This window comes from Anser anser (genome assembly GCF_964211835.1).
Source record: "Anser anser genome assembly, chromosome: 8".
NCBI lineage: Eukaryota > Metazoa > Chordata > Aves > Anseriformes > Anatidae > Anser > Anser anser.
In genome coordinates, this window is record NC_139728.1 from 22,008,877 (window position 1) to 22,033,669 (window position 24,793).

The 24,793-nt window shown below is 45.8% G+C and overlaps 1 protein-coding gene across 9 annotated transcripts in view; it reads left to right on the forward strand.

Moving 5' to 3' along the window:
• The window catches only part of RNF220 (ring finger protein 220), a 195,558-nt gene that overhangs the window by 159,857 nt on the left and 10,908 nt on the right, over window positions 1-24,793 (forward strand). For all 9 annotated transcript variants that reach the window (XM_083846882.1, XM_083846880.1, XM_083846886.1 and 6 more), the window contains 5 exons: window positions 4,013-4,109; window positions 5,143-5,229; window positions 6,928-6,983; window positions 8,661-8,739; window positions 23,851-23,959. In XM_083846882.1, the coding sequence (XP_083703008.1) occupies window positions 4,013-4,109; window positions 5,143-5,229; window positions 6,928-6,983; window positions 8,661-8,739; window positions 23,851-23,959 (428 nt within the window). The remainder of the gene's footprint in view (window positions 1-4,012; window positions 4,110-5,142; window positions 5,230-6,927; window positions 6,984-8,660; window positions 8,740-23,850; window positions 23,960-24,793) is intronic.

Below are 24,793 nucleotides of genomic sequence, written 5' to 3' on the forward strand. Positions count from 1 at the left end.
CTTTAGGCCATAGGTGACTCTGTGTAAGATTCGCAGTTGCTTCTATGAATAACAGCCTCAGGATCGCATCTCCTGTGAATTCCTAGGTCAAGCTTACAACTTAACATTCAGTTGTCAGATTTCACTTTATTAACACGTTGGGATAAAGTTCTAGTCCTGAGCATTGACCTCTGGATAGCGGCATTGGTTTTAGAGGTCTGCTCTAGGCAGCGCTGCGGATGGCAGTGAATTACTGCGCGTCCTTCAGAAGCTGAGCCCTGCCGAGGAACCCAGAGCACGCTGCTGAATTGCAAATCACCCGTGTGTGGTGCTAGAGGGTCTTCTGGAAGCTCCCCTTCTCCTCTGGTGGGTCTGAAATAATGCCGTCACAAAGGCTGTTTTATTCTTTGACACTCTCCATGCTCTATTTTGCATTTTCCTCGCTCCTGGATGGTGCTGTAGAGCTGCCGGCATGAGCTGAAGTTCTGAGCCCTCCTTACACTTGAGCTGAGTTAGTGAGAAGCAGGTGTGATCCTATCAGGCCTTCCTTGCATTTAGTGGCCCTCTTAATCCATTTATAACAGCACTTGTCCAGAAATCTGGTTTGAATGAGCCTGAGATGAATGAATAATGTCAAGCAGTTCAGACGTCAAATATTTGAACAGCTGCGTGGGTGTTTTCACTGGCTTTGTGCATGGAAGCAACCCCAGGAAGTCAGACAAGGAGGGTCAGGTTGAAACTGTGGCACCAAACCCCTGCCCCTTGGAACTGGCCTCAAAACCCATCCCTGCTTTCGGTGATGGTGTAAGAACGAACAGCCTGCCACCAGCCCTCATACAGGTGATGTTGAACTGAGCTTGGCATTCTCTTCTTTCATGTTCTCTTGCATGCGGTGGCCGTACTGGGGCTTACAGACCTTTAATTCACGTTGGAATCATATTTGGTGAATATCTTTTCCTTTTTTTTTAAGCAGCCTCTGAAGTCGTAAAACCAATAGCACAGCTTATGTTCAAAGTCTCTTGGTACACAGAGGTTACTTTGTTTAGCATACAGTTCCTGGATCAGTTTTTTTTATCATGTTGCAGTGAATTGCACTTGGGGTGATGTTCAAAAAAAAGTCTGTATTTGATATAAAGATAAGTGTTGGATCACCTTATTGTGACTTCCTTAGGCCCTGGCCTAGGAGTCCCTGTCTGATCAGAAAAGAAAATTTGCCCTTTTCCTGCAGCTCATCTTAACCTGTGAACTTCTCTGTTATGCGCTCCTCTCTGATGGAAGTACTGTATCAGAATATCCCAGTGTGTATCTGTCATCGTAGCGTGTACTGCCCAAACCCTTCCCCTGTACCTGCCTGTGTTGGGCAGGAGGGATGGTACCCTGTGGGAATGCAGTCATTTCTGTTTCAGAGCTAGATTCAGCAAAAGGTCTGTGGAGTATTACTGTTACAGACTCATAAGGGATTTTCTTAAGTACGAAGATTTTGAGAGCAAGGACACTGGGATTCTGAAGGCAAGGTGCCGTAATATTTGTAAATTGTGTCGCAGTAAGCAGGTCGTCTTCTCTTAAGCTCTAACCATAAACCACTAGTTGGCTTGGGACACTTGGGAACGAAATTGATGGAAAGATGCCTGATTTCTGAGTGCTTGGCATTCTTGCAGGGAGACGCACGCAGGGAGCAGTCCCATTTACATTCAGCCTTTTGGACCCCCTTCCTCCCACCGGGCTCCAAGTGTTCATTGTCTGGCTAACATTCAGATCACCTCCGGGACTGGCCAAGTCACAGCTCCAGCTTTGCATGATTTGTGTTTCCCACAGCTACACAAGAAAAATGAAGACCTGTGTGTCCAAAGTTTATGGCCTTTGAGAAGTGATGGGCTAAAGTAATGCCAGGTGCAGGGGATGGTGTTACAGCAGGTTAAATGCCAGGCCTGTAAATTACCACCCCGGCGCCCCCTGCGACTTCTCAGGCGGCTTTGAAAGACTATCCAGCTTCTTTGACAGGTCTCTCTTAGTACTCTAAATCTTCTCCCAAACGTTGTGATGAACTGAAGGCTTTGAGATTTACTGGATGAGCCATCGCAGCAAGAGAAGGCAGCTCGTGACATATGTTGGCCGGCCGTGTGCGGCCAGCAGGCTCGCGAGGGCTCTGGAAGAAGGCTGCCCCGCTGCCACTGCCCTGCGAGCACGGCTCCTCTGCTACCTGACACAGAGGGTGGCTGCTGCATTGTCAATGCTAGTTGTGTTAACCTCTGCTGAAAAGTAAGGCTGGCAATTACTTCGAAGGAAAAGGCGGTTTATGCTTCTAGGAAAGGGTAGTCTTAAAATCGTTGTCATGCTGCGGTTATCACTCGTTAAGGACCTTCTTTATATTCAGGGAAGAGAAATATCAAATCCATATAAACAAATTTTATTGGGGGCTTAATGAATCACTGACAGCATCCCTTCCTAGAGAGCGCCAGTAAAGTGCTCTGTCTGCGTGGTGTCCTTGGAAATCAGACCTTCGCCTTGCCGTGCTCTCTGCACAGATGCAGACTGTTAGAAATACAGCTCGCTTCTCTGGGCTGGGAAAGTACAAGTCCGCTGCTGACAGTGCGAGGTTGTGTAAGCGTGCTGGTGGGAGCCCAGTGCGGAGAACAAGCTCAGCCACCGCTCCTAAGGCCTGGGAACATCCTCTTTCTTCAGCTGTGCACCTTGTATTCAGTATTCCTGCACTAACTGAAGACGACTGTCTTCTGCACTTAGAACCAGGTTCGCAGTGCAGAAATCTACCAAAGTTAGGGCTTCCTCTGCCTTTCTCATTGAGTGTTTGCAGGTGGGATGTGCTCCCTGTTCTGGCCACAGATTTAGGTCACTAGCTGTCTGGATGTGCCAGGTCCTTCACACTCCAGCAGGTGCCCTCTGTCTGTCCAAGTCCTCTGTCCGGAGAGTGGGATGCGAAGTGAAGGAGTATACTAGAGGCAGCCAGAGTGAGCAAGTTTTTGTCTACATAGGTTATGTCCCTAAACAGAATTGAATTGCAAATGAGGACCTTGCACCACCCTCAGATTCAGGAGACTTTTGCTTAATTTTCAGTCTTATGGGAGAAAGCACATCCCATGTTAAATCACATAAAGAGTAAGTTTAAGGGTTCCACTTCTATTACTAAATATTGGGAAGTAAATACCAAGTGAAGGTTCATCTCTGTAGGTGCTCGCACTCGGATTCAGTTAAAGGAAATCTGATTACAGTTGGTAATAACACAGTAAACAACGTGTGTGAGAACCAAAATAAATTTATATATTGTTAGAAAGTGGCACATATTGCACAGTTCAGTCTTGGGTGGAACTGTTTGCTCGTGCTTACCGCTGGAGTTGTGACTGGATCCGTACCTGATCCGCCCTTGTTAGAAGTGCAGGCCTCCTGTTGACTTGCACTGGAATTTGTTCACATAAGAAGTGTTTGTAAGGGGCTGTTAATCATTGTGCAGCCTGATCTTAAAAACTGGTTTGCTTTTCTTAAACATTTTCAATGGTTTTAAAACAAAGTCAAGTCTGAGGGGTTTTTTTAATGGTATTTCTGATTGTATCTTAGCCTCTGCCTGCCCTCTGCATCTGAAGTAAGGACTAATTCAGATCGTCCCCGTGGCCTTCTTTTACATACTAATAGTGTAGCTTTTGTGTTAACCGCTTCTATGAAAAATCAGCCTTCTCTATTTTGCTTCAATTCTTTTTCTGACTTTGAGTGAAAAAGCTTGTAGTGCCTTCAACTTACAGATAACTTGTGTGGAGAGCAAAGGGTCGAGAATATTTTTCAACGTCCAATGTTGAGGGGCATTTTAGAGCATAAATTCTATCAAGTTAGCATACCTGTGTTTTCTGTGCAGTCTTCAGAAAATAGTCTTTGTGTGGGCCTTGGAGATGGTACCTTTTGTGAGCATGTTCAGAGTAAAGGGCGGCCTGCAGACTGGTGCTGTCCTGATGTCCTCAGGAGAGCCCCTTCACTTGGTCTCCAGTTCAGTTGCTCACCCGCATATTCTGTTTTTTTTTTTTTCCAGGTTCTGGGTTTATCATGTGCAGTGGCAAGGAGAATCCAGACAGCGACGCTGACCTGGATGTGGATGGGGACGACACACTTGAATACGGGAAACCACAGTATCGTTTTTTGAAAGGCTCTTACTGAGAGGGAACCTAGAGGTGCACCTTCAGCTACCTCTCATACAGTGCTGCTCTGGGTAGTGTTGGACAATGTGTCCAGCTGTACTGGAAATGGCACCACCTGCCCCAGGTACCGTGTTATTTGAACTAATGGGGATTCCCAGTTGCTCCCTTTGAGAGCCTTCTGTTAATGCAGCACAAATTCAGACCCAGTTGGTGAAGTCTGTATGAGACATTGCAGGAGATCAAAGTTACTTTTTCCTCTAATGTCTATTTCATAAGCAATGCTCATTACCAATCTCTTTTCTCCATCCAAAATTCTTCCATACAGATAGCTTTTCCTGCTCTGTGGGTAGGAATTTAGTTTATTTTCCAAGCCACCCACTTGATTTCAGGGGCTTTGTGCAGTAAATATTTCAAGCATTATTCACCTGCCACTGTAACTGAGAGACTGAGGTTTTTATTCCTTTCATTAGACACTTCATGTGCAGAACTGGCATTAAGGGCAGTTTTCTGGAACTTCTCCATCTAGGAGCTAGACTCTTCAGACACAGCTTTATGAATTCTGCCCTACAGCAGCTGTGTAGCCATCGAGGAGGAATTCCTGCAAGGATATTAGGCAGACATTGACTTAGCTGTGATGAGAGGGAATGTGTAGCTGTAAAATCAGATTGTGTTGAGATCTCTACCAGCCTTTAACACTGAAGCCCGAAGCCTTATCCAGTAGAAAATTTCTGTACCCCTAACAGAAATAATGGAGTTGTGCAAATTACACTTGCAGAGCTTGAGGAATTGTTTTTCTCTTCTAAGAGGCTGCAGCATCATGTTGTTGTCTAAGGACTTGTCTGTATCTTTTCACCTAAAACAAAACTTTTATCCAGAATCTAAATCCATCCAAATGGATGCCAGCACCTCTTCTTTTGACATATCTGTTTCCAGTTGGTATGAATCTGTTCTGTGTCCTAACCACCTTAGAAGCCCTTCCACTGTCTGCAGCAAGGCTGTATGTTCCTTAACCGCTTGTGCTCAGGTACACAGAGGCAGACGTTATCCCTTGCACTGGGGAAGAGCCAGGTGAAGCCAAAGAGAGGGAGGCGCTCCGAGGTGCTGTTTTAAAGTAAGTGCTGTGCCTTTCAAATTTGCTTTCATTACATTTGGAGTATCTTAATTAGCAGAAGGTATCCATTCACTTGAATGCAAAGGTCATGATGAGGGAGACTTGCAAAGAAGCAACTGTAATGGGTGGGTCTCCATCTCTACCCACGCAGCCTCATAAAGCCTAGCTGCACACTCGCCCTCACCCTAGCCACCACACCACCCAGCCACTGCTGTCTTCTCCCTGAAAAGTGCTGGACAGGAGGTAAATTCTGGCCATGGGGAAACCGCTGTACCAGGGCTTCGTGCATCATCATGCTTCATGATGAGAAGTATCCTTTCAGTAGTAGTAGTAGTGTAACGTGATGCCACGTGAACAAGATCTGAGTCTTGTTCAGTGCATCAGGAGTCTGGCACCTAGAGTATAATTTCATTGCATCACGTTAGTGTTGCAAGGTACACAAACTAATCCTGCATGCAGGTCTGGACAGGATATGTGCTCTGGCCACTAACATTTGTGGAGAATGTAGGCAGACAGCATTCAGTGCACTTGGGGAAGCATTTCAGGCAAATAAAATGAGTCTTAACAGGGAGCTAGGATTGCTTTCTAAGCCCTCTGCCCTGCATAAAACAGGGCTTAAATTACCCCTCTATCTCTTTCACCAAGTGATCCTATGAGGTCAAGGTTGAAGTGATTGATAGAGCAGTGAAATGAAGTTTTCTTACTGCTTAGCCTGTCACAAACACTAGTTCAAAATTAGGTTCCACTCCATAGAAATGTGTATTTGCCACTCTGGATCCAAACCATTGATCCATTCAATACTTTGCTAACAGTGTTAGTCCATAGGCAGTGCCTCAAAAATGCAAAAGCTCCTTCACAGTTAAGAAAGGGGTATTGTAGCAGGAGGATATCTGCTGTGGACACCTAATGCTTAGTGAGACAACGGAGGACATGAGGCCAGGAGACCTAGTTCCTTTGTGTGATTGGACCTAAGACTTTTTTTTTGCTGTTTGCACAAAGTGCTTGAACGTCTTCTGGACTCATGATGTTTCTTGTAAAAGCGCTTTGAAATTCTGGCAGCTTTCTGTAGAAATGCAGTAGGTTAGCTGATATCCTGAAGCGTAAGCCAACGTTACATTTTGATTGCAACTGTCACAGCTCATAGAGCCGAAATGTTATATGGCCACTAGTATGCAGGCTGCTGGGAAAGTTCCTTTCTGTTACTGCCTCTGTTACTGGCTTGCAAGGGAGTGGACAAGGTTAGGAGTGGTCTGCACTTCAATACTGGTGTTCTTCAAACGAGAAAATGGAAAAGATGGGACCTATGGTGGCATACAGTTACTCCTAAAGCAAGAAGCTAATGGAATGTGGAGGATTTCTGTTTGCCGGTAAGGTTTTCATCTTTGAAGTTGTGTATTCAGGAATGATCCTTGTGTCACAGGTGTTACTTGAATCCTAAGCCTTCAGTCAGCATCACAACCCCTGTGTGATTCAGCAGAGGCCACAGCTAGAAGAGCAGGTTGGGAGGTCACTGGTGGAGATGCAGACTAGCACACAAATGCCTCCTGCAGCAGGCCAACTGCTCACATTTGATGCCTAGACTGGTGATTAGAAGTGCTGGGAGAGATGGGTGTGGATTAGGGGGTGGAAGGGCTGGCTTTTCCCAAGCAGCAAGATCTTCATATTTAACCTTCAGCATTCTGTCTTTTTCTCTTTTAGTGGTGGCACACCCAGTACTCGAATAACACCGGAGTTTTCTAAATGGGCCAGCGATGGTGAGTGTTAAATATGTAAATTATTCTGTATTCTACAGGAGAGCGGGTATTTCATATCTTCTGATGGCCAGTAATTATAGTTACAAATGCTCTTGTGCAGTACCAGCAAATACATATGTACGTACTGTCACATTATCTTTTTTGTAAATTTATAGCACAGCTAACTATAGTCAGTGGATGGATCTGGGGGAGATCCCAGAAATGCAATTTTAAGTGCTACGGTGATAGAGAGAGGGGTTGGATTGACTTGCTTGTCACTGAAAGACAAACTACTGTATCACAGAGGGAGCCATCAGAGCTTGACTATGTAATGTTGTTCAGCTGCTGGGGGTTTAAACTATGTAGGTACCTGTTGATTTTTTTTTTCCCCAGTTGCTTTATCATCTTCCTTTCTTTAAAAGGGGATGCTAGAGGCTCTGGGATTTATCCTACCTCATGACCTGTAGTAGAGACTTCTGAGCAAACAAGTAAATGTGAAATTATAATTCATGTTATTTGTAATTCAAATTATTTGAAAGCTTGTAGAATTAATTGGGGAGTGGGGGTTAAACCCATTCAACTGTTGCTTTGTTTTATTTAATGCCAATAGCACTGGAAATGTAAACAGCAACCCAGTGGAACTATGAGAATAATAAAACCTGGCGCTTTCCAGCTGTAGATGCCAAATCCATTTCCAGAGCTGGGCAGTGCTGTTCTAGCTCCCTCAGGAAGGGAACTGAAGCTCAGCGACCTGAAGAGACTTGTCCCAGTGATTCTGTTCCCTGTTCTGTTACTGTAATGCTTTGGGCATTTGATTCCCAGCCTTTAAAGTATCTACAAGACGTAACTGACTGCCAGTGGAAGGGGGGTGGGTAGAACCAGTTTTGCCAAGGGCATGATGATTAAATGAGGAACATAGGATATCTATTGCAGGCATTTCCTTCTGTGGGGTAGGCAATCACATCTGTTTTCTGTGATGTAGGAGCACTTGCTTGTAGGTGTGTTCAGCTTCAGTAACTACAGCGACAGCAGTGATGAGGAAGCAGCCCTCATGGCGCTCGCTATGAGCTCTCTTTCCTTCATACCTTTTACATGAGGCAGTGGTGCTGAACCTGCAGCCCAGAGGCTGGCCCCAGGACTTTTCATCTGGCTCATTTCTGACTGTTATCTTTGCTGAAGGCTCACATCCCCTCCAGTGTTGGGAGGAGCCATGGGACTGCTGCTAAAGAGTAGAGCTATGAGCAGACTGTTCTGTCGTACTAGTTACCTGGCATATATATTTTTCTCCCTGTCTGTGTCCGAAAGGTCTTGGAAAAAGGGAGAAGCTGAGAGCAGGGTTTGGGCTGGATAAGTTTGCTCCATACCCACCTTTCTGGAAGAACACTTTGTGGCAGCTGCATCAAACCTTTCTGATTTAAATCCTGGCTTAAGCAGCTGACACACCTGCAAGGGTCAGTCAGTATGAAGTGAAGAGAGGTTGGGTATTGTATCCTCAGCCCCAAATCTTAGAATTATGCTGTCCAGATGGGGGTCTCCCTGCCAGACAGAGATGGGTCGTATTGGTCTTCTCTCTTTCCAAGAAGTGACATGAAACTGACTCTGTGGGGTCCTCTGCTTCTGAAACTGTAACTCGCTGAGACTGTTTCATCTCAGTGATCAAATGTTCTGTTACTAATTCATCTGTTTTTCCCCCAACAGAAATGCCCTCAACGAGTAATGGTGAAAGCAGTAAACAGGAGACCATGCAGAAGACCTGTAAGAACAGTGACATTGAAAAGTGAGTGTCAAGTGGATAGCTTTGATTTTTTTCTTGGTTTAAGAACCATAGGATGCCATGGGGCATTCCCAGCAGTGCTAGCCTGAGGGCAGGCATGTTTGAAGCTTTTATCAGTGAGGGGAAGTTTTGCTCTAACGTGAAGCCTCGTCTCTGAGCTGTTGTTGTCCTGACTTATCATTGCTATGTTCACACAGGGCCAGTGGGGAATTTTCCCACAGATATCTGCATGGGCAGGTACCCAGTGACCAGGGATTAAGAGCAGCTTCCAAGTGGCTTCTCCACTGTAAACTTTTAATCTGTGTAAATAGATATATCCGTGCTTCCCACCATATGTTAGGTGTGGTGGGTTTTCGTATGTTGTACGGTGCCTAACAGTGCAGATTAGAGCTGAGGCTTTGGACAGGAGATAAAGATTCAAACCTAGTTTAACCTGACAAAAGCAATTAGCTTGTCAGGCTGTACTTAGACTTTTTGATTCTTCCTGCAAGGTTTCTGCTATCAGTGTATCCATGGAATCCTGCTTCTGCTTTTGCTGGAGAATCGACTATCAGTTATCTCAGCTTTTGTGAGGAATCCTTCACATTGTCTCTGTTCTGTCTTTTCCATGGTACTTGCTTGTTCCACCCTCCATCTCTCCAGCAAGGGGGATCCCAGCAGTCCCATAACTTGGCAGGAGCCTCACTGAGAGAATTTCGTTTCCCTTAAGATGCATATTGCATCTCTGTATGGTTGCTCGTGAAAACATGTCTCAGTTCCTGAGTTTGTTCTACCTGCAGCCCTTCCAGTTGAATTACACGCTTTGAGTCTCAGTGATTGAATGTTCGATAATGCAGGTGCTCCTCTTCTTCTCCTTTCCTTTCTCTTTTCTGCTAGCTGGATATCCTGCAGCCTAGCTTGGGATAGAAAAAAAAATGGTTTTATCTGCACTGTGTGCTTGAGTAACAACCTCTCTCCTCAGCCTCCTTCTACAAGCTGCTTGACAGACTTCCTGCTCAGGCAACTTTGGACAATCCAAGCACACAACTACAGGCTCTTCACTGTTGTCATGGACTGTGTTATATTATGGGATTTCTTGAGTCAATAGTGCCCAAAATAAAATGTTGCCCCACGATCAAGTGAGAGGCAAAACAGGTTGAATGAGGTGGAAGTGATGAAAAAACATGGGGTTTAAGCAGGGGGCATTTACATTTTGGGGGGTGAGGTACACTGATAATTTGGGACGGGGAAAAATCTCATAGTGAAATTAAGCTGACTTTACAGAAGGTTATTTTGTTAATGTCATTTGTTCTTTTCCTGTCACTGGTCCTGATGCAAGAGATTGTGCCCCTTGTAGGCTGCAGGGTATCAGAGGGTTCAGGCAGCCTGGCAAAGTGTTTGTTCACAGTCAGGGGTTAACTGAGGAGACTCCCTGCTGCAGAGGAAACTTTAAGACTGCTTTGTGGTCTCGGCACTTTGCTTTTACAAGACGTTTTATTGGCATGTCCCAAACGTGGGCTGTCTGCCGTTTGATACTTCTCAGCGAGCAGACTTTGGCCGCAGACTACAGAGCTGGAGAGCACAAAGGTTGGTGCAGAAGCAGCTTTGTCCTTAGAGTGAGCCAGCTGCTGCGTGTGTCCTGGTGGCAGGGTCTTGAGGATACATGCATCCCTTCTGCCCCGATCTGTCAGCTTTTGTCTCAGCCACTGCTTGGCTTCCCTTTGGGCCTCCTGCCTGTCAGGCCAGCGGCCCTCCACCCTCCCAGATCCACTCCTATTGAAAATCTTTAAACTGCAGGAGCTGAAAGGATTTGACATTTTCCAGAACACTTGAGCTCAAGTGATAAAATTGACATAGCTTTAATAATCTGATCAAAGAGGCTTTAGCTAGCACCTTTTGAAGGATCCCAGAGTCCTTTCCAAACAACACTCTTGCCAACTCTGCTGTGAAGTGGAGGAGTGTGTGTGTGTTTGCACATGTGCACGCACGTGTGTATGTGCACGTGCCTTGTTCCACAATAACCTTGCCCTGCTGAAGCTTCAGTGCCGCAAAAGGTGCTAAAGGTCAGCAAAGCCGATAGAAATTACAGGAAGAGCCTTAGTGTCTTGCTGAGCCTTTCCAATAACGCTGATTTTTTTTTTTTAAAGTAGCAGGGAGAGCTTTTTATTTTAAGGGCCTTTATTTCACCAAGGTTCGGAAAGCAAGATGGTGTTTCAGGTGGAGAATTCCTAACTGCTATTTTTTTTTCCTTCTTTCCTTTGAGATTCGCGTGTGATAAATAGTTTCTGTCCTGCCATTTAAGGAGTCTGAATGCTCTGTGTGCTTGTCGGTGTAGAGGGGTTCTGTTAAATTAATTGATAACAGGGATCAGAGCTAGAAGCCTACAGAAAAGGAGGGGGAAGGGTTTCATACTGTCTGGCTGTTTCCCACTCTACTGCTGAGCCATGATATATGGCGACCCAGCCCAACAGGCTAAATTGATTCATCTCTAGTTCCTGTTTCTTAATCTGGAGCTAAATTGGTTTCATTTTTCTTGTTTTGGGTGGCGCTTGCAGGAAGTTTTTGGCAGCATCACTTTACACCGTTGTTTGAAACTTCAATTTTTGCTTTTAAATCTCAGCGTTATTGATTGGCATGTTAAGCCCTGCGTAGCAGCTGATTAGCATTTTTGAAAATGTTCAGAAGCACGTGGTTTACCACCTGGGTCAGCTGTGCTCTCCCTTCAGAGCAGTGGCTAATAGAGTCAGCAGCGGTCTGTGTATTGATCCTTACCTCGTAAGAATGCTGTTCCCTCCCCCTTCCCTCTTCCAAAAATAAGCCTAAGTGAGGAGAACAATATGTTTGTGTTTTGTTCGGTTTTAATTCATTAGTACTGTACAGCAAGCCATTCTCCTTACGGCATGCAGCTGAAATTCTTTGCAAGTTACTTCAATCTAAACTCTGGTTTTCTTGGAAGTGTCTGGCCTGCCAAATGACCAGATGGGGCTCAGCTCCCCCTGCCCTGACAGGTCTTTGATAGCTCAGGTGGGTTTCTTGCCATTGACCTCATCTGTGTTAGGTTTTAACTTCAGGTGGCAGCTACAGGTAAGGAGAGGCCTGGTGCTGGGCCCAGCTCTCCTCAGCTAATCTTCCACGTCCATGCCGACATCAGGTGCCTGGGCACCACGGGGTGCTGAAGGCTGCTGGGGAGAGACAGGTTGTGTGTGGAGGTGGTGGCAGGGGCCCTCAGCAGATGGGCAGAGCTCAGCTGCTGAAAACTTCCTCATCTCGACGTGAGATGCAGCTTCGCTTGGCGAGGGCGGCCTGTCCCTAATTGCCCAGACCCCTGCCCCGACTCCTCCACGAACGCCGTGCCCAGCCGAAGCCTGGCTGCACGCTCAGGGCCACCAGAGCGCCTTCCCCGCACAAGTCTTCCTCCCTCCTCCCTCTGAGGTGCTGCCCGCAGGGGCGCTGGCGCCATTTTGAAGCTGAGGTTCCCCGGGGTTAAAAGCCAGCATCTTAATTCAGAGTGCCAATGTTCAATTTTGCTTTCTGCCACCAGACTAGATTGCAGGCCAGCGAAAGAGTCTGGGTTAGTGGCCCACTGGGTCACCTCCCATTTGTTTTCCTCAATTTTGTGTTGTCATAAATTCATTCCAGCCCGTTGTGGTTGATCAGTTTATCTCCGCCGGGGCAGGGAGCGCTGCGAGCATGATATATGACACAGAGCATTGTAGCCAGCCTCTCCATGAATCACTCCAGCTGTTTGGTGTCAGCCCCAAAGCAAACAGGGCCCGGCCGCTGAGCGTTGACTACGATGAGCTCAGTATGGGAAGAGACATGACGTATGAATGTTTATTTAATAATTCTCTAATATTTCCAGTGAAGTGTGGCTGTGCCTTCTGAGGGGGGGGGGTTGGCAGGAGGGGAGGAGGTTGAAGAGGGAAACTCTAATCTGTTGGGGTGGGTCATAAATCAGGCAGACAACATCATTAATCAGGGATGGGACAGAACTGGAAGGAGGTGGGACTGGAGCTGCCATCCTCAGTGGGAAGGGGGCTGCACTCTTTATTTTTTCCGTAAAACAAATCTTGTTTCTGATTCCGCTTGGCCCCAGCAGCACTGCCCGCATAATAGCAAACCCGGACGCACGGCTGTTTAAGTGAGTATGCTACCTCTGCCATAAACCTTGCGATGCGAGCCTGCCAAGCATTAAATCCCTTTATAATTATCTTCTTTATATAACACTTCATGCTCATCATGCTTCATTGGATGAGATGCTTGTTGGGTTAAAAAGAGGGTCTGGGAGACAAAAAGCAATTGTTTGTTCTATTTTTCTCATCTTCTCTCCCCCCACCCTCCCTCCCACACCTCTTTCCAAAGCAGCTATTTGGAAAGCATTGGCTCCGGAGGAGTGCTGGTGCAGGATCGTGTGAGGAAGCATCACTTAAAATTAGTTTAAGGGTGGATTCCTTGTGCAAAGAGTGAAACGTGTGAGAGCAGTAGGTGAGGTCTGGGTCTCAGGGTCTCTGCTCCTGGGGAGATGGGTTGAGACTGGAGCCTCTGCTCCAGCGTGAAGCCAGAGGATTAGCTCAGGCCTCAAAGGGAAGGAGCCATGCTTAAGCCACTATGTCACGGGGAAACAGAAGCCGTTGTGCATTCACGCCAGAGGATAAGCGTTCCCAGCCCTTCGCTGTAATGTCACACCATTAATAGGCTTTGGTGGTAGACAAGAAAATCGTAGAGCGAGGATAAAATTAAAAAATTACTTGGAGTCATTAAATGACCTAGCCCTTTGTGCTCCAAGGGCGAACGTGATGCTGCTGGTGAGGATCTGCAGCTGGAGGGTCTGGTCTGAGACCAGCCCGTGCAAACCTGAGACAAGGTCCAGCAAGCTGAACTGAAGCTTGGGGTTGTTGAAGCCAGGCCGAGGAGGCACTGCTGGGCTGAACGCTGCTTGTGTCTCAGGGCTCGTGACTAGATTTACTATGTATTTTTTAGGTTTGAGTTCTTCCTTTCACTAATTCAGCAGAATGCAATATGTACCGGTGGTCACAGTTGGAAGAGTGCATGGGCAGATGTTGAGGTTTTTTTACGAAGTGAGACATTCACATTACATCATCCTCCAGGTTGGGTGTTCAGGCTGTGGCAGTGGAGAGCTGGGCTGGGTTTCTTGATTCTGCTCCCCCTTTTAACTGTTCCGTAGAAACTGGGTATGCCGGTGATGGTCCCAAACTTTATTGCAACTGTTCCAGCTGAAATTCTGTCGCAGCTCACCACAGGCTAGTGGTTAACAAAGCCCAGCGAGGCAGGCTAATGGTAAGAGCTCAGACTGGGGTCCCAGCTGGGTCCAGAGATTTGGTCTAATTCTCATGCCTTGGTGGAGTTCTTTATAGACATGTATTCGACATCTTTCTGTAGTTTGTCTGTAATATTTTAAAGCTGAAGTGTCTGCTAGCCCAGGATGGCTGTCAGTGGTGGTGGTGGTAGCATCCCTGTCCTGCAACAAGTTCAAACCCAGGAAGGAATCTTCTTCCGATCTTGGAGGCGTAGTTTAGGCATCTTGCCCTTCGTGTCTCTTTGCCCTCCCCTTCTCTTCTTTTTTTTCCCTTTTTTTTCTTTTTTTCTTAGTTTCAGAAATGCTGTTAACTTTAATTTGTGGAGTTGCTTCCTGGGAGTGAAAAATCGATGGGGGGCTATCGCAGTGTGAAATTCGACTGTCACTATTGAGCTATAGAGTTAGCAAGATGTCTCGGAAGGTAAAAAATAAATCGTGGCCCAGCAAGTGCTCAGCTGTGCTATTTCAAAGGGGATATGAGGCTGATGGTCCGTTAGAGGGTACTTCAGTTAGATGGATGATGATTCCCTGTGAAATATTGGAGTTATTCCATAGGTAAGAGAAACTTTAGCTTGTAAAACACAAAGCAGCTGCCTTCTAACAGATGAATTCTGCCCTTAGATGTGTGAGCAGCTTGTCAAGAGAGAGGACTTGTCCCTAAAATTAGCCTGTCGTGTTTAACAATGTCTCTGATGGAGCATTTTGGATCCCGCTGTGTTCCTTCTGAAAATATTTTGAGGATGTGATTGTTTATTCACATCCCTTACCTACGCTGTAAGAATTAACAGGCAGGGATGGATTTTTTTATTTTTATTATTTTTTTTAGGAAATATTTGTATGGTGCACAGAGGCTCTCAAGAGAAAAGTAACAATTATTTTTAATGTAGGCTGTTCCCTGTTTGGACGGGAATGTTCCTTTGAAAGGCAGAAAGGGGGGTCATCTTGTGCCCCTTCCACTGCCAGTTTGCTGTTGCTCCCGTGCATCTGTTGGAGGGTAGCCCTGGCTGCACAGGCTGTCTGCGTACTGGCATTAATAGGGCTGCTGCTTTCTTTGGCACTTACTGGCCATTATCACAGAACTCAGTAAGTGTTTGTGCTGTGCCAGCTGCTGTGTGACAACAGGGTGTTGGATTACAGCTCTCGGCAGTTTATGCATTTCTTAGATTATAGTTAGTAAATATATATATGAAGGAGTACAAAAAAAAAAACAGTTTGTGTTACTTCTCAGCTAAACCATGTCTGGGACAAATGTAGAGCGTGTAATTTTCTCTTATGCTCATATGCACAGTTGTAATACAACTGAGGGGAGCTTACTGTTGCAGGAAGGAGTCTTAAGCTGTATTTAGCCTGGTGAAGATTTCCCAAAGAATGTAATGACAGAAGAATTCATTATGCTTTCATATCTCCTTTGCCTCTGTAACACAGAACCCAACAGTGTCACTACCCACCGTGTAATAGCAAGTGAGGTAATTAACGTTGTTTAATAACCATGTTGATTTTTGCCCTCGCTTCAGTGTCAATGCTCATGTTTACTCACTCCCCACCACTGTGGCCAGTTCATCCTATTTATCCAGTCACTTCTCCTCCTTTCTTCCTTGTTTTGGATGGTTTCTGTCCCCCGAAGCTGCTGTTTCCCACTCGGTTGCATAAGCGTTCCAGCCCTTCCCTTGGATGGCCAGCTCATGACCTGTCCTTCCTCTCCATTGCTTGTTTCCTTTTCCAGCTCCGGGACCACAGTTGGTTATGTGATACTAAAGTGCATTGGCCTCTTTTAATGGCCTCGTGTTTCTTTTTGAAGGCACGATTACCTTAAATGATGCTAATTCTGAGCCTTTCTTTCCCCGTGAAAGGAAACGGCCGCGGTGTAAAAGTTCTAGGCCGGGCAGCACAAGTTGTAGGAAGTTGTCTGGAGGATGTGTTATCACGCTGCCCTTGTGCACCTCCAATCAGTGCTCATGAATGGAGGTTCTGGAAAGCAGATCACCTCGACGGTAAAGCCCTTAAAAGGCTGCAGAGGAATCCAAGCGCTGCTGTAGTAGCATAGATATTTCCTGTTTATTTCGGCCGTTTGGAGGCAGGCCATGGGAGTAGAAAGCATTTCATTGTGCGCAGAGGCTGGCCACAGGACTCAGCCACATGTCCAATTTCTGAAGACTTTTTCAGTGAGGAATCTGCTATTCCTCTTTCACCTCGGGGATATTTTGTAAATTTAATGCCCTGATTGCCCAGCCAAAGCTACCAATAATCCCAGACTACCTCCAGGCCACAGTAGGATGTTGGGCTACAGGAGATGTAAGTCTTCCAGGAGAGAAACAGTCTTGCCTGGCCCCATGTGGAGCTTGGTCATAATCCAAACTTGTTTGCTTGCGGATCAAGGCAAGTCTTGGTAGGCTGGAACCTCTAACCCATGTGCTTTGTTGGGGAGAGGAGCTGCATTTCCTATCTCCATTGCAAGAAAAATGGCCCTGATTTATGTTAAGAAAGGATCTGTGAAGGTGCATCGTGCTTTCTGTTCGGAATACACTTAAGATCTCCAGGTTGAGGGTTGCATTTGGAAGGTGAATTGACGCATTAATGCATTAGATGTGCGTTTATTTATATTTAGGCATTCTGTTTAGAGAATTATTTTCTAACTCAGCCAGCAGTGCCTCAATAAAACCTTGCTGCAGCAAAATACTCTTCTGTAGCATGGCTTTTTCCTTTATTGCCAGTAAAGCAATGGGATTGCATTTATTTCCTCTTTGGAACAGGGGACATAGTCTCTAAATCGAAATCAGAATGACCCATGCATTCTTTCTCCCAGCTTTCATGTCGAACCATAATTGCTCAAATGGCACAGTTAAAATTTTGGCGCGAGCTCAGACTTTCACTAGCCGTCTTTTTAAATCAGTCCCAGTGGCCAGCAGATACTGTGTAGCCCTACAAATGCATCTAAACATGCTGACTCGGAGGCTCCTTCCATTCTGAATGATCAGCGGTGCCATCTGTCTCTGTTTTGATTGGGGCTGGGCACATGTGTCCCAGCGAAATGTGGGCCAAAAAAAAGAGAGAGAGAAAGAGCCAGTGCCTGAATTTACTTCCTGCTCCTGTAAAGACATTGTTGGGCTCTGTGTTGTAGAGGCGGAGGAGAGATGAAAGCATAATGAATTCTTCTGTCATTAAATTCTTTGGGGAATCTTTACCCAAGTCCCAGCTAAATGCGGCTTAAAACGCCTTCTTGCAGCGGTAAGCTCCCCTCAGTGGTATTGCAACGGTGCATGCAAGTGTAAGAGAAATAATTCTTCGGTGGGGGGAAAAAAAAGACAACAGTTCTGGTTTGCATCAAGATGAAATTAGTCAGAAGCAAACTCTGGATTTGGCAAGCAGATGATGGTATTAACAAGTTGTGCAAGCAAGTATAAAATAGAGAGGCTTGTGACGGAGAGAGCCGCGGCATCGTCTGTGTGTGTGTGTGCCCTTGCATGCACCCCGCTCCAAATTCACAACTTAGAACACGGAAATTAGAATGGGGAACATTGCATTATTCATAACTTGGCAACCAGAAGCCAGGGCACTTTGCCAAAATAAACTATTCTCTATAATTACAGGTGAAGCAACATTCTTTAATATCTTACAATACAAAAACATACATTAATCAAGGAAAGAGGGCTTTTTTTTTTTCCTAGAGGACAATAAATTAGCATCCTTGCCAATTTCCTCAATACATGTGACAATGTTTTACAGGATTATAAGTCAGCCTTTTTAAAGGAGGTTAGTCTAAAAACAAATAAACCCAATAAATGAGATTTTTAGCTAAATAAAGGGGAAGCCAACTCCTAAAGCGTTGATGCCTTGCCAGATGATTTGCTTTTAGTGCTGGCATCCTCATAGACGGAGGGTCTAAACTTCAGTTGGTATGATTTGACCTGGCTCTACTGATTACAGCTTTGCTGGGCAGTTTTCTACTGCTAGGGATGCGGCCCCTTCTGCTGTAGCCAGCTCATCTAGCGAAATAAAATCACAGCACATCGTGCCAGTGCTGTAGCCTGCACCTTCTGGGGCAATTAGCAGTCAGTCTGCCACCAGCGACTGACGCTCGGGTTCTTTCGGACTTAAAAATACTTAAAATTTCTGAGCTGTGTCTGTGTCCTTTAAAAGCCACCTGTGACTTTCTGTTAAAAAGCTTACCTATCAGTTTAAGCATTTTACTTCCTGGTAGATACTTTTTTTTTTTTTCCCACTTGTATGTTATGCTCTTGCACCCCTGTAGGAGGAGTAAGTGCAAAAGGCCTTCGTGTCCGTGTTACCTCCCGGCAGCTCACCGCCACCTGCCCAGACGTGCTCCCTGTGCTGTTAGCAATAGCACGTGCTGCTGGTGGTGTTTGCTGAGTCGAAAGGGGGATGGATCCTTTCACCAGGTTGAAAACAACAAATGTTCTTGTCCCAGCAGACTTAGGGCTCCTTTTAGTTGGTGTTTGAAACTGGGGTAACAAGGAAGTTTTATTGAAGATAACATATGACAAGGTGGTGTCAAGACAGCACTGTCGTGCTCTGCTGTCCCTCGATGCCCTTGTCACCAGCTTCACAGCAGCTCTGCCCAGCATGTTGCAGTGTGATGAAACATGGTCACTAGGCTGAGAAAGTTGCCCTCCCTCAAACACATTGAAGGATTGTTGCAGTGAAGTGGTTGCACACTGAGGTTGGGGTTTCTTTTGGATCATTTTTATCAAGTCTTAAAGATGAGTGTCCCCCAAGCCAAGCTGTGCACAGTAGGCTTCCTCTACTGCAATGCAGTCGTGGTTATGGTAATCGTCATCTGTGGCTGTGGTTGGATATGGCCAGGAGCAATTTCTTTGCTCCTGGAATCTTACTTTAGCTTGACTCTGCCTTCAAAGCATCGACCAGCCTGTTTCTAATATTTATGATATGTAAGCTGCTAGTGACCTGACCTCTGCCCCCGGTGCGGGGAACTGGCAGGTATGTTCTGCTGGGATCAGGTCCTCCGCCTTGGACAAGGGAAGATAAAGTCTTTGTTTAAAAATAAAGACATTGCTCTCAGATTTGTCGGGGGACCGTGCATTTTTCCCTCTGCCGCTCTGTGTTTACAGGCATATGAAAACAAAAATAAATGTATGAGGAAGAGAGAAGAAGGTCAGAATATCAAGTGTCAAAAGTAGCCCATGAAATTTTATTAGTGGTGCGTTTAATCAGTGCTAAGCATTTTTTACAAGGTACATACAAACAGTGGAACTGTAAAAATTTATGGAATGCTGTGTACAGTGTGGCCGTTTATGAAGAAAGGAAAATTTATATCCAGTGGAAATAAACCAAAGGGGAATGTTTTACGGAGACTCGTCAACAGCGGGGTACATCAAGTGGGATCTGGGTAAGGGGAGGATAGGGTATTCACAGGGGTTTACTGATCTTTGAGGTGGTTTTCTACCTCTTTAGCAGTTAAGTTTGCATCTTTCTGTGGCTCTCACATAGGATGCTGGATGCAGTGATGTATTACTTTTTTTCCCTGTGTGATGGAAAGGAAACAGAAGTGAACAGCTGCTGCTGAAGTCTGGTACGAAGCTCTTGCTCGTGGGCTCATTCCAGTGCAGCAGTTCCTTGAGCAGCACTTAATATCCAACTGGGAAGGGTTAACTGAAGCCAATCACTTTGACATCAGCATCTTTTTGTTTCCTTTTTCGTCCGGTATTTTGTTGATGATAAAGCACAGACTTAGTCAATTGAGAGATTCCAGAGCTGCAGAATCAGAGATAATTTAATTAACGGAATTGCTTGTGATTGCCCACTGGGACAGCAGGTAGGAATTGCTCGATTTAATTTGGAGAAACAAAGATCACATGCATGCTAATGTTTGACAAATAACCAGGGTTTGGGTTAAAGTTTTTTGCAAAGGGGAGGCAACCAATTCCCACGGGAGATTTCCCAGGACGTGATCGCTGAGCAACAGCTCAAATCTACAGATAGGTCCTTGTTCTCAGATGGTATTTTTGTGCCTTTCTTCTGGCCTCTTACACGAACAAAGCAAGGATGTGCTCAAAGGAAGAAAGTTTGTTCTTATTTTCAGTGCCGTCAGGAGCAAAAAAAAAACGCTACGAACAGTAGGAAAAACATGTATTGGGCACAAAAACTGGAAACTATCGAGTGCTCTCTTCCCAGTCTCATAGACTTGCTCCCTGGTACCCAGCATCCACAAGCATGACTGCTGAGTTGCTGAAGAGTTAAACACAAAGTCCAGAGAGAACTGCAGGACCAAGCTTCCTCTGCAAGGAGCCCTTCCTTCACGTTTTTGCTCTTGTGCAAGGAGGTATCGGCGAGGCTGCTCACACCTGCGTGGTCGGAGAAGCACCAGCCCGGGGCTCGAGGCAGAGCTCTTTGCAGCGGTTGTGCTCAGCAGGTCTCTCCCAAGGCTGATAAATGACGTTATCCAAACACGTCAAATCAGAGCAGCGAGGCGCAAAATTGCTAAACTAGTCCTCCCGCATCTAGCGTGAGGTCAAGGCAAAGCAGGGAGTAGGGCTGTGGAGCCTAATTCCTCCTACGTCTTAATCCCCCCTGCCTTCCTTGGCAGGGTAACATGTACATGGCCTTACCCCGTCCGTGGAGTTTGGCTTTCTGACCCTTGCTCCACCCTGGCCTTACTCACCCCGTAAAAATACTGCACAGGCTGCTCCCCGCTGTCTCCTGGAGAGCTCGCATAAGGTGCGCACGCAAGAGGGAAGCCTGAGGGAGTTCCCAAGATTGCTGCTGCAGGAAGAGTCGCTCCTGAGCGATACTTATCTTTAGGATACAAGCAGCAGGTTGACGGTAAAATGTCGCTAAATGGAATGGCATGTGTCCCAAGTGTGCTGGCCACCACGGGAGCCAGACACATGGGAAGTGACTCTCGTCTTTATTCCATCCCTGGAGGTAGTTCCAGTTTCCTTTATTTACTAATGTTCTCCCTATTTCCCTTGACCTCATTTCCTCCGGCTTTTCGGAAGCAACCATGCAATTATCGCTCACTTTGGGTTGACCCTTGGCCCCCGTGTCCCTGCTTGCTGCTGCTCCGGGAGGCTTTCCTGAAAGCTCAAGTGCAAAATACTCACTTGTGGCCAAAAACCTCTCTTGTGAGATAGAAGCTGATCCTCGAGCACCACGCTGTGCATCAGGATTTGTCCTGAGAGCACGCTTGGCACGGAGAACGTGGAGTTTAAAGACGGTCACAGCTGAGCTTTGATCAGCTCTGGGAGATACTGCTGTGGCTAATGTTCCCTCTCTTACCAATGCACCCCAGTCTTGTTAATAAATGTATATTTAACAATGTCTGGAGCGTATGAAGTGATAATAACTAAATCAATACCTCCCACATTGATTGTCCAGGATCCCTACAGCGTGACGCACGCAGCGGTGCGGTAATTTTCCAGCTAACTAGCACCCTGATCTACAGCCCTCCTATTGATTGGCCATTGTATCAGGCAGCCTCTGAGCGTTATTGCTTATACCTCTATTCAGCCTCCTTTTCTGATTCATTCGTTTATTACTGGACAGGTGCGATTATCTCAGAGACTTTCCGAAATTGGCTGATGGGGGTCAGCCATTTAGGCTTCTATAAACAAGCCATTTTGTATCTCCTCTCGCTGTTGCAGTGGCAAATTTTTCCTTTTCAAGCTTTGACTGTTACTGGGCTAGGACTGGGGAGGAATTGGCCTCGCTTGAATCTGCTCAAGGATTCCTTTTCCCTCTCCTTTCTGAGTTGCCAACCCTTCAAAGGAGGAAGCATCGTTCCACAGATAGCAATAGGAGAATTTATTAGGGGTTGAGGTTCCTGCTTGCCACCTGCTTCAGGCAGGAGCCACACTTGCTGCCTTTAAAGTCCCGGTACCCTCATGCATGCAGAAAGGAGAAATAGATTCCAGAAAGTCAAATTCAACAGCAGCCTTCATCCAGCATCAGCTTGTTGACAGGCCAGACTGGAAGGGAAATGATTTTCTCATCCCACAATAATCTTCAAGCTATAAATAAATAATTCTGTTTCTCCCTCAGACAAAACTAACAGCTTTCTGCACTTTCTTTGAAAATACTGACAACTCTCCCTTGAGGGTCAGAACCCAAACTGGGATCTGACGATAATTTATACCAACAAGTAGGAGCAAGTGGATGTTTCACAGCGGGGAGCTCTGTTTCCTACAGAAGCTCTTTCATTTTGCTCCAAAGAGTATTTATTGATACCAAAATTTGAATGCAGTGTCCCTGTTCCCACCCACTAGGCTATCATGGGACCTGTATTTCTTTGCCTTTTTTTGCCGTTTTAATTTTTTTTACTATTTCCTAGTAACTCATTTGCAATGAATCTCCATCTGATTAAGGTCTCTCCTCTGAAGTCCCGGTTAGCTCATGCAGCGTGTGATCTGCACAAAGGTAGGAGTGAAGCTGGAGGAGCTTTACAGCACTGCTACTTAACCACGTGCACTCCTGCAACCCCAGTTTCTCCTGAAGTGTCATAATCAGAACAATCATCGAAGATCTTTTTGACTAGCTCCGTTTCCAGTGTAGCGCGTAGCTGCTTGCTTTACTCACAAGACCAGGAATTTGATCTGTTCAGGCTGTGTGGGAGACACCCCAGGTCCCTCCCTGAGCGCTGGGGACAAGCGACTTAACGAACAAAGGAGCGAGCGAGTGCATGCAGTGCGAGTGCTGAGGCTGCAGCTCGCTTTATTGTTTGTAGTAATTCCACTAGACCCGGGTTTTAGCTACCTGTTGATGAATTATCCTCTAAAAAGGTGCAACACATGGGTGCTGCTGGGGTTTATGTTGTGATTGACGCAATTTCTGGTGGCGAGGTATTCTTCAGGTTCTTCCAGTGTCTGCTTGGACAGGCCTGAAATTCACTGAAGTAAATGAAAATTGTTGTTTTCTTTTGTGTTTTTCTTTTTCCACTAGGGTGACAGCCTTAATATCAATGCCATGCTCTTAGAACCTTTTCTGGGGAATGCTTGAGGGCCCATCCCTGTATCTGCACTGTGTAGGAATCAGATTTTGCAGCATGCTGGAGTGACACATCCTTGTCCGTAATGTTCCCTGCATCTCATTTGCTAAGCGTTCCTGTCTGGCCTTGCTTTTAGGTTGGCAACTTGCTTTTCTCACCAGCCTTGCAGAACCATGAAAATACACTTGCCTGCCCTCAGCACAGTGTCTCTATGGCAAAAGAGATAATGCTGCCCATCTAAACTGACCCTAGAAAATGGGAAAGCAGAGGTTGTAAAGCTGCGTTTATAGCTGCCTTTTGGTGTAGTGTTTTTTGCTTTTGGCTTCTCCTTCTTTTCAGTATTAGAAACCAACGAGCTAGGAGGTTGTTTGATGCAAAAGCACTGTGTTGATCCTCCGTAATGAGCTGATTTTGTGTTTCTCAAGGTTGATGGTCAGCAGAGGCATCCATTCTCTAAGGGGAAGAGCAGCTCCTATTGCCCACACAGAATAAGCTCACCAGCACACAAAGCGTTGTCCAAAGCATTTGGCCCGAAGAAATCTCTTACAGGAGACAGGAAAGGAGGCAGAAAAAAATAAACAAACAAAAAAAAAATCCGTTATTTAAGTGTCTATGTCTTGCAGAAACTTGCTTTCTGTGAAGTTGGCAACCCCAGCGCCGTCGTGTTCTGTCATGACGTGTTTGCAACTGTATAGTAGCAGACCTCAAAGAATTCACACTGGGCTTTTCAGCAACTCTTTTCCAATGCAAGTTTAAATGTTGCAATCTCCTGTGCAATACCTGCTGTGAGATCCTTTTTCCCCGAACTCTCAGCAATCTTGTGTGTTCAGTGATGCTCACTCTCCGTCATCTTTTGCAGAATTACAGAAGACTCCGCAGTGACAACATTCGAAGCGTTAAAGGCTCGTGTCCGTGAGTTAGAAAGGCAGCTCTCCCGCGGGGACCGCTATAAATGTCTCATTTGCATGGTGAGTAGCACTCCAGTTGTGGTAATGAATCAGAAATGTTTTGGTATCTTTGCTGAGGAGGAGAAAGCTTTTCTCCTTTTTCTTTTTTTGGGGTGGGAGAACTCACCATCTTCCCTATACACCAAGAAGAGTCTCTCTTTCCTTTTGAATATAGGTGCCAGGTATTAGCTATTGCAATTTCCATACGTATTAGATTGCTCTCCACTTTTGTAGCCATCCATCTGTATCAGAGGCCAGAAAACCCCAGCTTTGGAAGACTTTCAAGCTAACTCTAGAAAACTCCCAGATATTGGTGTTCTCTTCCTGCACGTTCAAATTTGTATACATAAAAGAGTAGAATCCGTATGATGACCACCGTATTATTTGAGACCAGGAATGTTGCCTGAGTATTTAAAAGTTGTCCGTGTCCTGCTTGCTCTGTGTTGAACCTGTGGCCTCCCTAAAGAAAGGCAGCAGCTCCCTCTGATGGTCTGAGCTTGCAAAGCTTTGCATCTCCTGTTACATTTTATTCTGCTGATAGCAGGAGAAAATTCTGCTTGGCAGAGGGCTCCCTCTGCAACTTCAGCTTGATGCATGGTGCTGTCTCTCCCGCTCACGACTTGTAGGTATGGGGATAGCAGTTCCCATATCTCATCCCATAGAAGGCACGACAGTTTGCTGCTCATTTCCAGAGGTTTAGTAGCAATCATGGAAAACACTTGAGCGTGCGTGTCTGCTGAAATAACATCAACGTTCTTGGGATATAGTTAAGCTGTTGCTGCAGAGTGGGGAGTTGTGATAGGGGTTAATCTTACCCTGTCGCTGTTTGTTTTTGTTTTTTTTTAATATGATCTG